This window comes from Strongylocentrotus purpuratus, unplaced genomic scaffold (genome assembly GCF_000002235.5).
Source record: "Strongylocentrotus purpuratus isolate Spur 01 unplaced genomic scaffold, Spur_5.0 spur5_scaffold_18, whole genome shotgun sequence".
Taxonomy (NCBI): Eukaryota; Metazoa; Echinodermata; class Echinoidea; order Camarodonta; family Strongylocentrotidae; genus Strongylocentrotus; species Strongylocentrotus purpuratus.
In genome coordinates, this window is record NW_022145603.1 from 18129970 (window position 1) to 18143406 (window position 13437).

Sequence of the window (13437 nt, forward strand, 5' to 3'; positions counted from 1 at the left end):
TTTTTATGATATTCCTCCACAGTACCATCGCAAAAATTAGAAAGCTTGCAAATTATTTTTCACCTTTACTAGAATACACCCTTCTCTCCATGGGAGATATCATTACACATATGTTTTTGAGTCAAATAATACTCGAGGTGACCACAAAGCAAAAAATATATCGCCTGGTGTAGGTGAAAGAAAGTCTTATTTGTGAACAAAGCTTGGGGAACATCCCTGATCATGAGATAAAACGACCTCAAACGGATGTCTTACCATACAATAGTCGTATGAATAACCAGGAACATCGACACAAGTGTTCAATATACCTGAACCAGACGGATCGAAAGGATCCGTACAAACGTCACCGGCACACGTGTAGCAATCAATGGCCAAGGTACCTGTGTTATTAATGAAAATGAAAATATTCTAAATTATAAAAACGGGTTCTGATTGGTCAAATGAAAACCCGTGACCCTGCATCATTCTTTCCTACCATGCCTACCGTGTCAATATATTCCCATCAAAAAGTGATAACCCTCGGCTAGAACGGATAATGCACGGCTAAGATGCGCGTATATGGATATCTCTGGTGCGTACATAACCTTAGGCCATTTAAAGACCTTGACCGGAGCAGAGCATTATATAGACAAATTATATACCTACGGACTCGTGAATATTTACTGAATATGAAAATGCAAACTTCTCGAGATTCCACGGCCTCTGAAAGAAGTATTTAGCATCCGAACCCCAGGATTCACGGATTTGAGAGGGGGCACCCCGGAGATTTAGTTTCGGCTGCGCTAGCCGGTGGCCGTTTCTACCCGTTTCTGATGACGTCATAACGTGTAGGTTATTTGGCCACTCGGTATAGCAGCTGGTTCTTCGCATGGTGGTCGGTATGTGAAGTTTTCTTCTCTCTTTTTTTGTTGTTGTAAATATCAATGTCGAAGCTGTATTTGGACATTTTACGATTAGAATGTTGACATTTTATATCTGTATTAATTTCACGCTACGTAATATGGAATATCAACCCCAAATTTCCACTAAATTAGATTGAAACCAATCATTTGCCCGCGCTGCTGGCTGCCTGCCTCGGTCTGCGATTGCACAACTTTCAGCAATCTATCGCTGAGCCTCGCGAGAGCACTCGGGCCGCGGCCGGCCCGGCCTGACTTGCCGCGCCGTGTCATGCTGGTGGTCGTGGAATATTTCTCGAACAAAACTAAGTTTCGCTCGCTTTTATCGCACAGATAGCCTTTCCTTTTGCATGGTTTACCAGCATTAAATCAAAGAATTATTTAGATCTACATTGTTTTATTGTCTAGAATATAGTCTATGAACAATGAAAAATAAGAAGAAGATGAAATGGAGATTTTGAAGAAGAATTGGGCCTAAAAAAAAGAAAAAGAAAACTAGGTAGTTGGTAGAATCTAGGCCTTGGACTCGTGCCGCCCAGTGGCAGTGCACTGCAGTACAGTGAAGCCAGGAACTAAATTATTTTGAATTGATGTCAGAAATCACATGGGTGCCTCTTCTTGATACTTTCTCGTGATGAAAACACTGTTTTTTTATTCAAATCAAAATGGTCTAGATCTAGTGTTGTTGCCAGGGATGATTATTAAAACAAAATCATCGGTCATTTGTTGTTGACTTTGCTTCTTTTTTTTTTATCCGACTACAGATTAACTTTGCTTTTTTTTTTCTATGAAACTAAGTTTAACTAACTTTTGTCTAACTTTAATAGCAATGTTAATGTTATAGATCATTTATTATTTTGCCATTTTATCTTGATCTTGCTTATTGTCTCTGCCACATCTCTCTTCTGAAAGTCTTATATGGTTAAATTTGACAGTTTTATTTTGTCAAGGCAGCTTTGAAAAGAAGATCTTACAATTAGAGATGAGTTTTTAAATCATTGCAATATTTCATTGCTAATTCTAAATGGGAAGACCACAAGTCTATTGCCAAAAATTTTAAATTTGTGTACAAGATCTATAAATCATGAGGTTATTTTTGTCAAAATTTCAAACATATTTTGTGAAAAATGAAACCTGAAAATGATAAATTTTGCATTACAAAACAAAAGTTGATAAAGAATAAGGAATCACAGGATTCGCACTAATTTTTATCTTGCCCGACTTTATAAGTCTAGATGTAAATGTACATGTAGATCTTTGACATATTTATATTCATTTTAATCTTCTATCAATTGTAATATTGGTGTATTGTTTTCTTTTTATAGATTGCAGTTATCAGCATGTCAAAACGGAGTAACACAGATGAGGAAGGTGAGCCCAGCAAGAAGCCGAAGCCTGTTGGGGGAAACCGGTGTGTCTTGTATGGGTGCAGCAACACTATTCATGATGGCTTTGCCATACATGAACTACCGAAGGAAGGATCCATCAGGCGAGCATGGGTGAAGTTCATTCAACCGAAGTTAAAAGGTTCGATGCCCGAGGAAGGGTCCATGTCCATGTCTGCAGTGGTCATTTTGAGCGAGACCAGTATGATTCGTCTCAAGTCTTGAAGTTTAAGTATGGCTTCAGGAAAATTACGCCGCGCCTTCTACCAAATGCCATTCCCCGTCGGCAGCAGGCTGTTCAACCCTTTACAGATCATTGGTTCCTCAAACCAACAACGACAACATCATCAACGTCAACAATGTCATCAACAATGATTTCACCAACAATGTCATCAACAATGATTTCACCAACAGTGTCATCACCAATGATTTCACCAACAATGTCATCAACAATGATTTCACCAACAGTGTCATCACCAATGATTTCATCACCAACAACGTCAACACCAACAACGTCTACGCTAACAGTAACAACGTGCTTGAGCTCGACTAGAACCAGAACTGTCCATTCTACAAAGATAGCAGTGTCCTCTCTAGACAGCCAGAAGAAACGTGTGGGTAAACAAGGAGGCCATGCCCATAATCAACCAATTACTTTTGCCGATGCAAGCACGTGTACATCACCAACAACATTTTTTTTCTTCATCTAAACTGTTCTTATTCAAGAACCATTTGATGTATTGCACCAGATATGACTTTATTTTTTGTTTTTGATTTTTTCCCTTTTCTGCCGAGGTGAATTGTGTTATTCATTTTCAAAGTTAGTAGTTTTAAAGATCATGCCATATTATCACAGAAGAGGAAACATTGTGATGATACTTCATCGCATCCATACTTTTTTTTCCTAACAGCGGTTTCCTGTTTGTCCTAAAACCTGGTTATAAAAGATTGAAAAATAATCATCCTTGCAGATATAATAAAAATAGTCATCTATCCTGTAATCTTTACATAAAATAAGGATGAATGTAATGTACATGTTGCATCAAAGTTTTTGTTCCAATGGTGCATCATTTTGAAATATATTGCACAAACAGAGAAGAAAATGATTGGGGGGAAAAACCGTCAATGGGATGTTCTGAGAATATTTTGAGCAAAGGTAAACCAAAATTCATCTAAAGGAACACAAATCTTGTTTGTTTATTTCTACTATAGGTGTCTTGTAGGAAGCTTCATAATTTAAAGATGGAAATTGCTGTGAAAATGAGAGTGAGATAGAGAATGTGAAGGAAGAAGAGGGATAAAGATAGATACCAATAGGGATAGAGTGAGAGATGTGAATGTGATGGATGGAAGAGGAGAAAGAGAGATTGTGAAAGAGTGAGAAATGGGAATGTGATGGATGGAAGAGGAGAAAGAGAGATTGTGAAAGAGTGAGAGATGGGAATGTGGAGGGTGGAGGAGGAAAAGAGAGGCAGAGGGAGAGAGTGAGAGATGGGAATGTGGAGGAAGGGGAGAAGGAGGGACAGAGTGAGAGATGGGAATGTGGAGGGTGGAAGAGGAGAAGGAGGGACAGAGTGAGAGATAGGAATGTGGAGGGTGGAAGAGGAGAAGGAGGGACAGAGTGAGAGATAGGAATGTGGAGGAGGAGAAAGAGAGGAGGGACAGAGTGAGAGATGGAAATATGGAAGAGGAAACAGAGAGAGGAAGAGGGATAAAGATAGATACCAATAGGGATAGAGTGAGAGATGTGAATGTGATGGATGGAAGAGGAGAAAGAGAGATTGTGAAAGAGTGAGAGATGGGAATGTGATGGATGGAAGAGGAGAAAGAGAGATTGTGAAAGAGTGAGAAATGGGAATGTGGAGGGTGGAAGAGGAGAAAGAGAGAGGAAGAGGGACAGAGTGGGAGATAGGGTTAAGGTTTATCCTTTTTGGGAGGATAGATTTGATGCAAAATAAAGGATTTCCTGGATTTATTACGATGCTTACCATTTATCACACATTTGAAATTTCGTCAACCGCAATTCCCTTCTCTTACTCTCATTATTCCTCTGTCTATCTTTGTTGTGTCCATGCTGTTATTTCTCTTTCTCTCAATTTCGTTTTCTCTTTCAATTTCATTTTCTCTTTCTCTCCCCTTTTCTGACTCGGCAGGTTGACTGTATATGAAATGCTCAAATTATTAAAACAAATTACATTGCAGGGTGTATAACAAAAGAGAAGGAACAAGGCATGTTGTGTTTTTTTTGTGTGTGTTTTTTTTGTTGCTTGTTTATATAGATTTCAACATTCTTCCTCATAAGAAATCGTTGCTTGATCACAGTTTTGCAAAAGTTCGAATATCAGCTCTTGGAAATTAGAATCAAATGTCGAGATCAAAGTTCATAGCAACCATACCATCATGAGAAGTTCAAACAATAGTATTTGTGATGAATATGAAGATGAAAGCCGATGATCACAAATAACGTACAGAAGATGGCTGACAATCACATAGAAGATGACAGTCATTCAAAGTTCGCAAGACAATAGTTGATGTTACATCCTCATCTCAACCGACGCAGGATGGTCCCTTTGTACTGACCACGTCCATCAGGATACGCTTCCATTATTGAGGCATGGACACATGCTGGCAGTTGCACCCTGATGTCCTTCCCGAGCCAGCCCCAACACCATCTCACGACTTTCCTGTAGGCCACATACCTGTATTTTCTGTAAAATAAAAAGCAATAAAAAAAATTCATTATTTTTCTTAGGATAGATGATTTGATGTCAAAATATTAATTCTTTATTAATTAATTCAGGAAAATAAAAATGATTAAAAAAAACTAAAATGACCAAGGGTTAGTCATTGTTTGTCGGGCGGTGGGGGGCAACATTCAAAATCGCATATAAAGTTTGTGTTTCATAACTACAGATTATTGGGGGGGGGGGGTAACATGCTAAAACTCACAAATCGGTGGTCATTCTTGCCTATTTGTATACATTTCCTGAAAAAGTGCCCCGAAGCACCTGCAGATAAGGCAGCTAGTACACCAGTGGTCACCAGGCACGAATTTTGGTCAAAACTAGTAATTCATCTTGCGGTGACTCAATTCGTTTTGAAAAGTTTCACCCAATAAACTTTCAAAATCAATCCATTTATTTTGTTGCCCTTGCCAAAATGATGAAAAGGAGAAACATAACTTACTCATTGTTCCTGTCCCCAAATGCTTTGGCTGCTCGGCGCCACCTATCTGTGTACTCCATCCATCCGATGTACAATGTTGTCGCATTTAGGATGGCCGGCTCAAACTCCTCAGAATCCACCAGACAACTTGAACCCTGTCGATCAGCCTCTGCCTTGACCTCTGCAATTTCCTGACAACAGACACAATCACCTTCATTGAAAGATGGAGGCACACGACATCTTCCACATGTACACCTTGAAATACAGAAAGATTCAAACAAAAATCAATACACCTACTATAATTTTATAAATATTTTATTACAGCTTCCTGATAAATATAAAAATGACATCGTTCTCGTAGTCGTAGTATGGTAAGAGTGCCCAAGGCAGTGCCTATGTCTGCGCACCCACGTAAATGCGCGATATTTATAGAACAAAACATCAAACTGACACCAATTTTCAATCTTAACCTCAACAATTCATTTAGATACCAAAATTTGTGAAAATAATTGGGAAGATTAAAAATGAGTTTTAGCAAGTTTCATTTGCCACCCTGAAAATTTCAATCATTGTCAAAAAAGAAAAGTCTGAACAGGGGGTTGTCCCTGGTATGAAACTTCACTGTGCTTGATTGAATTGCGTGCAAAATAGTGAGTGCGCAGACATGGGCACTTTTCAGTTTTGCTACACAAAATGACGAGCCCGTCTGAAATTCGTTAAAAAAAATTGTTCTTGTGAATAATTTGTCGAGTTTTTTTTGTTTCAGTAATCATTAGAATATGAAGAACGGAATAACAATGATGATTCTAAAAATAATATCTTACTGTGTAATGAAATCGAGGTCGAATTTTAGGTGCGCAGACATAGATCTAGAGAATCATTCTAACAAGTTAACTTTAGAATTAGACATGCCATTTATGACCGAGTCTAGAGATCTACGGTATTTGATTTCAATTTTTGGGGGGAATAAATATTTAGAATGCACAACAAATTCAATAAGCTTATAAGTCTTAATTACCAATCCTCGACATTTTCATGAAGCCGATTTGCGTTGTTGGCCCTTCCAGCATCGCCAACATTTTGCCCAGGTTCACCACGAGGTAAAGGCTCATACTCGACGATACGCCCGTGTTCTCCGGCGTCTGCATCACTTGCATCGCTGTCGGTATCACTGCTGCTGCCACTGTCCGGACTGTCACTACTACCACTGACACTGTCATTTTCACCGCTTTCCCCGCAACTGCCATCCTCCTCACACTCAAATTCCATAACTAAATCATCTTGTGCATCTGCCCTGACGACTGGGGTAGCCATTCTCTTTAAAAAGACTTCTCAAAACTTCTCAAACTTCAATCGATAAAAAGCAGAAAGGATTCACGGCACGCAAAATCAATGTAGATCTCGAACATCGCGCGGCGAAGAATTATAGCAAACAATTCGAGTCTACACGGAATGACGTCACCCAAGTCCGTGCGGCGCGGGGGCTCTTGACCGAGGCGAATTTGGGAGGGGGCGGCAGTTGTACTGTAGTTTTCATTTTTCTCAGTAATGAAAGGGTATTTAATTTTTTCTTTCTTGTATTTGTATTTTGTGTTTCATTAGCCGTCTGTGGATGTATGGTTGTGTACGCTCCGGTCAAGGTCTTTAAATATCTCAAACAGAATTGTTTGGCAAACTCATAAAAAAGCGTCAGTGTTTGTACATACCGATTTTTTAATGAGAAGTGCGCATGCGCGTTTTGTCGCTACATTGCTTGCGATTGCATATAAATTTGTAACATTTGTATTTTTTTCGAATAACATACTTTTAATCCCGTACATAAGTAAGAGCTGACTCAATATATAATATATAAGGAGCATTTCTACCACTGTGCACTGTTGGCACGCATGCATTGAATGCCAAAACAGCTGTAAACACGTATGTGTAAGGGAGAGAGAGAGAGAGAGAGAGAGAGAAAAGGAGAGAGAAAAGGAGAGAGAGAGAGAGAGCGGCATTCCCCATTGTAACCAAATAATCACTGGGTGGAGAGTGGCCATGTAGAGAAATGTCTCGATAAAGGACGTTGGTGTCAGGCTGGGATTCGAACCGCAAACCAAATGCTTCATAGTTCATGGGCGTATCCACTGTAACAAGACGCGTTTAAAATTAACATGACATTTGATAGATTATACTCCTTACTAGCAAACAACTATTTTCGTAGGAAAAGGAAGCCCAAATAACCTTTTCCACTGATAAATGATTACATTTGCCACAAGAATACTTGGCAAAAGTCAAATGTAAAATAAAAACAGAAACCAGTAATGGAGAGTTCAATTGTATTTCATAATTTCAGCTAAATTGTATCCATTTAGATCCGGCAAATATAAAACTGTTACCGAAATTTGAGTTACTTAAACAAATATTTCTGATGCTAGCGGATTAGGTGAATAAGGGAAAGGATCATTGTGAAAGGGAGAAGATACCAAGGGAATGAGGGAAAGGATTACATGTAAGAAATACATGGAGATTTTAAAGGTGGATAAGGGGATCGACAAAATGAAATAGCAGAGGGATTAACTTAATAAGGAAATGGATTAAGTAAATGAGGACAGTGATTAAGAACAGGGATTAAACGAAGTATGGAGGTGATTAAGTGATTTAGCAAAGGTATTAACTGAAAAAGGTCAAAGGGATGAACTAAATAAGGAAATGGATTACGTTAATAAGGGCAGTATTTGAGCGAAAGGATTAAGTAGATGAGGGACAGAAATCAAATCGACTAATGTAGCGGGTTAACTTAAAGTAGTCATCCGAAGAAAATTCACGACAACTGATAATTGTGGACAAGTTATATATGGGTGGAAAGATTTTCTCTCTGGAAACACGAATAATTTGCGGGAAAATCATAAATATATCATGAAAAGGCGTAAAATGCAATTTCGTGGCTAGCCGTGTCTCGCATGTGACGTCACGAATCTTGACATTGTACGGAGGACCGCTGAAGGCCGAAAATCTGGATCTAAAAATCAACATTTTTGAGAGATGATTACTGCGAGCCCAAAACATATTGTGAAGAGGGAAGTTGTTTTCTTTGATCAGTAAGGCTCCCCCTTGGCAATTATTTGAATTTTGCGTCAATTGAAAACACTTTTGATTTTTCAGGTGACTACTTTGATAAAGGTAGTGATTAGATGATTAAGGGGGTGAATAAGATAACGGATTAAGTGAACAGAGTAGTTCTTTAGTGGATTAAGAAAGGATTGACTTAATAAGGGAATTAACTAAGTTGACGAGGGCAGAGATCAATTGAATAACGGAAGTCATAAATAGAAGCAAATATACCTTACCTACGACCATTGAGATCAAAAGAACAGGAACAACGAACAACTTCATGACTAACTCGTCTGTCTCAACGTATTCTGAAAGATAATACAAAAATAAATGAAATTGAGACGATAATAATCACTTAACGATAATGAAAACTATGTCTTATTCAGAACTACCCAGGTAGCCTCATCTAATAATATCGTCATTTATAAAGAGCAGCCATAAAATAGGGTATCGAAATTGCACTTGAAATCGATTTTTTTTTTCCCGAAAATTATTTGTGATAGTATTTCACTATTCAATTTCCATCAAATTTAATAAATATTTATTTCCTTCACAAAAACATAATATAAAGACCACTCAATTAGGGAGACAAATAAAGCGAAGCTCTTTATGAGCAGGTACTCTTTGTATGAATAGGTTCCTTAAATACACGTTTTAATGAGTAATACTGCTTAGGGGAGACAAAACATTTTTTTTTCATAAAGGTGGCCACTGAAGCGGGTTTCCTTTTCAGCATCATTATTGGAGCCTATAACTTACAAGCCTAGCTTTTACCACAGACCCCCTCCCCATATTTCACTTTTCTCTTTTGGTTCAGTTTTTTTAATTTAATGGATTCAAGCAAACTAATATGAGGTACTCAATTTCAACTTTTTATGTGTCTGTTAACATAATCCACGTTTATTTGTACGATTTAATTTGCGAAATCAATGTAAAAGATATGTTAAACGTGAAGCAATAAACCAAAACCGAAACTGAAACATACTCCCATAGCTTTATACATAATGTATTACTTGTTGCCACGGTACATTGATTATTATATCACCTCAATAGCGATGCATTATTATTTGCAACATCTGAGCAACATTCATGAAACAATGGTTAGAACAAGTTTGCAGACATTCTAAATGGGACGCGCGTCGTAAGTTATCATAATATTCCGCTTTAATTTATGTAGCGCTTAACGCAACAACGACGTTTTTAAGCGCTTTACAGATACATTATTACCCCGGTCATTGGATTCAGGCTTGCCAGCATACACCGTATGCACATTCTCCACTCCATGGGGAGCATTTTAGCTAGTCGCCTGTTTTACGGGCGCGCACATGCTAATCCAACCAAAACAACGTTCGGATCGTACCGGGTACCCATTGAACACCTGGGTGGAGAGTGGTAAACGTGGATTGACGTCTTGCCAAAGGACGTTGGTGCCGGGCTGGGATTTGGTTATCCACTAGACCACAACAAAACAAGTTCACATACCCAGCCCTTTGAATCGCTTGCCAATTTTAATACACGCGTTAAGTGGGATATCGGTGACTTCGATTTTAATGAAACAATGCCCATGTTTTTTCCCAGTCACACGGTCGACTTGGCAATTCTCCTGGATCGCCTTTGTGACGTAGAGGTACATCACGTCCTTCTTTCCATTAATGAATTGAATCGGAATAAGAAACCAAACATGCTTTGCTTTTCATCTACACCCCACATTTTCGACGCTCTTTTGTTCCCGTTCGGTCCCTATCGGAACGGTTTTATTCCTAATTCATTTCGAGAAAAAAAAGCATCTCTAGTCTTCTTTTTTTTGTTAAAGGAGAACAAAAAACAAGTTGTGCCGTTCTCAAGAGATGATATGCACTCCTTTAATATTTTTAATTTCGTAAAAGAGACACTTCATTATAAAGGAGGGTGTATTGTTCGGGCTAAACAACCTGACGATTTGTAGAAGAATAACCGTTGACTGATATTACTTTTATTACGAAGAAGAAGAAAAAGAAGGAGAATTCCAGCGATATAAGTGATTATTTTCTCTATATGATCGAGATTACATATATAGTGGTAAGAAGGAAGTTAAAAAAAATTGCCTCTGGCAAAGTCTACCTAGTCAGAACAAATTAATATTGGTCGTATTCCTTTAAATACAATGTTATGAGTAATTCAGTTTATTTGGCATCATAAAAGCATTACAAATCATAAATGCACAATAAATAATAAGCCAGGACCTCCAGTAAGCAACTTGTGCTTGTACATGACGCCCCTATCAAGGTTAACACAATATAACATTAAGAAGCAAACAAAATAAAACTTACTAGGTATACATACATACATTAAGAAGAAGAAAGAAAAGGGGACCGGCCATTAAATATCGGCACGTATCACTCATGATGCACACACCCACAGTCAAACACAAACACAAAAGAGCAAAACAAACACAAAGGGAGATTACAGAATGAGAAAGAGAAAAAAGGAAAATAGTGAGAAAGAGAAAGAGAAGAAATAAAAGAGGTGAGAATGACAAAGATAAGAAAAAGTCTACTAAGTCAAGCATGACATTGTTTAAATATGTAACGTTTGAATAGAGTTCTAAAATGACAAAGTGTGGAGCTGGATTTAAGGTTTAATATTACAAATTGAATTCCATTCATGTACTCCTGTAAAACGGATAGAACGGGTAATATAATGGGAACACAAAGATTATCCCGTGTACGAATGTAGTACGTATGGAATGAGCAATAACTTCTAAAAACATAGTATCGAGAAATACTGAAAGAATACCTTTGTGATACATAAACATAAAAACTGACATATTAAATTCAAATAGTTCAAAGTTTGGGAGAATTTTGAGCTTAACAATAGTGGTTGACTAAAATCACGAAATTCACTCTATTTTATCAGTCGTAGTGTACATTTTTGAAAAAAGAAATAACTTATCAATAAAAATTGGTGGGTATAAAATATCTGAGTTTTAAAAAAACACCCATGACTTCTATACAGCTAAGAATATATATTGGTAATGTGATACTTTAAGTCAAGTGACTCATGAATAAGAATGCCTACGGAAATTAATAAATCATTTTTTCTCAGTAACAGTATTTTCAATTCTAATCGGGTCAGTGTTGGATGGAACTTTCCTTTTAGTCAGAGTGGAAAAGTACATATTTGTTTTATTGAAATTCAATGATTGCTTGTTACGTCTGGAACAGTCGTTTATTAAACATTTGTGATTAGGTGATCTGCCACGTAGCGTAGCAGAGTACGTATTGATTTTGTCAAAATCTATATATATATTTTTCCTTTGTTTCTGTATGGAATTTTTTCGCTTCTTATCTCATAAATGAAATGGTTAACGACAATGTCAATAACATTTTTATGACATGTGCATTGCGCCATATGCATGATTATTTTTCCCCTTTTCTCTTTCTTTTTCTTCCTTCTTTTTTTAGCCGCTGAAAGGGAAGGGGGCACGGCCTGCCTGTGCCCCTGCGTGTACGCAATCTACTTTTCAGCTTTATTTTTTCTTCCCAATCTTCTTGTTTCCTTCTCAATTTAGCAAAATGTATGTTCCCATTCTGCCAGAAGTTTCTGAGGGGGGATTCTCCCAGCCCCCCTAGCAGACGACAAATTTGCATTTTTAAACTTAATTCAAGGGATTTGGTACACTATAAAAAAAAAAGTTGGACAGATGTTAAATGGGTAAATCGAAGTTGGGCAAATTTTGTCAGATAATTGGGTTATTTTCTCCCAACTGTTTGCTCCTAACTGTGTATACAGCCACCGTGCACTTTTTTTGTATTCTTAGTATTTTGATGATAGTATTATTCGATATTGTATTGTATTTTTCTTGTTTCTTGTTCTTTGATGTCTTCTGAATGTAGTTGTATTTTGTGTAACAGGCAACATAATTTAACATGCAGAAATTGTTTTTTGTGTAAATTGGATGATAAATCTGATTCAAGACTTGATAATGATTTTGTAATATCTTAAAAAGTTGTGAACAAAGTACACTCTCTCTTGCACAATTTAATTGTTGCAGCTTGAAACAAAATGTTGATACATTTACAAACTCTCTTGATGTTTTGTATAAACCTTTATTATTAATTGGAGTTTGTTCAATATGGTTGAAACAAGGTGAAGAACAAGAAATATGTATTCCTAATTATAAGTTTGTTGGAAATTGTCGACGGAATACAAGAGGGGGTGGTGTAGGTTTATACACTGTCGCTCATATAGGTGGAATATTTTAGTTTTACCCCAATTTATGGAATTCGTTTAAAAATAATAGATCTAGATAATAGTATACATTCTCAGATTTTATTGAATAATAATTTGACAATGTGTGTTTTGCGTGACTGCTAAAGCATGTGTATGCTTCTATGCTTATCATATAGGGGAAATACGCCCTTAAGTCATAAATGACAGTAATGAGGATTAATGCCCCACAAAAGGGCACTAATATAGCACATCGACACGGTTTTGATCATGGGGCCTCACAGTTACGAGGCCATTGCTTTGTCACTGAACCATGACTGTACGCAGCGGGGGCTAAGGTAGGGGGCAGTTTCCAACAACAAAAAAAACAGAAAATGCAATAAATTTTCAATAATTTATTGCATTTTCCCCGGTTCCCAAGATAAAAAAAAAATCCTCTGTGTGCCCATGCCTTGAGCCATAATGCATGGCCATCCAGAGGATTTATTTATGTTGGGGACCGGGTTAAGATGCAATAAATTATTGAAAATTTATTGAATTTTCTGTGTTTTTTTTTTATTTATGAAAGCAATATGTTAGCTTGGGTAATTATTACTCTGATCACAGCACTATTTTAACTGGTGTGCCGCAAGGTTCTAATCTTGGCCCGCTCTTGTTTTACTGTATATCAACAAATTGCCATCTGTAAG

At 37.4% G+C, this 13437-nt stretch overlaps 1 protein-coding gene and 1 long non-coding RNA gene across 2 annotated transcripts; one reads left to right on the forward strand and one right to left on the reverse strand.

The window, feature by feature from the left end:
* Positions 1-754: 754 nt before the first annotated feature.
* On the forward strand, positions 755-2377 carry LOC115925462. Its single transcript, XR_004064734.1, has 2 exons — positions 755-878; positions 2225-2377. It is a non-coding gene; the product is annotated as an uncharacterized LOC115925462 (long non-coding RNA).
* Positions 2378-4525: 2148 nt separating this feature from the next.
* Positions 4526-6784, reverse strand: LOC115925463. Its single transcript, XM_030989350.1, has 3 exons — positions 6468-6784; positions 5471-5704; positions 4526-4992 (listed from the first exon to the last, which is right to left on the reverse strand). Exons 1-3 carry the CDS (start codon positions 6761-6763, stop codon positions 4827-4829), a joined length of 696 nt encoding a protein of 231 aa, XP_030845210.1. The 5' UTR covers positions 6764-6784; the 3' UTR covers positions 4526-4826.
* Between the last annotated feature and the right edge of the window lie 6653 nt (positions 6785-13437).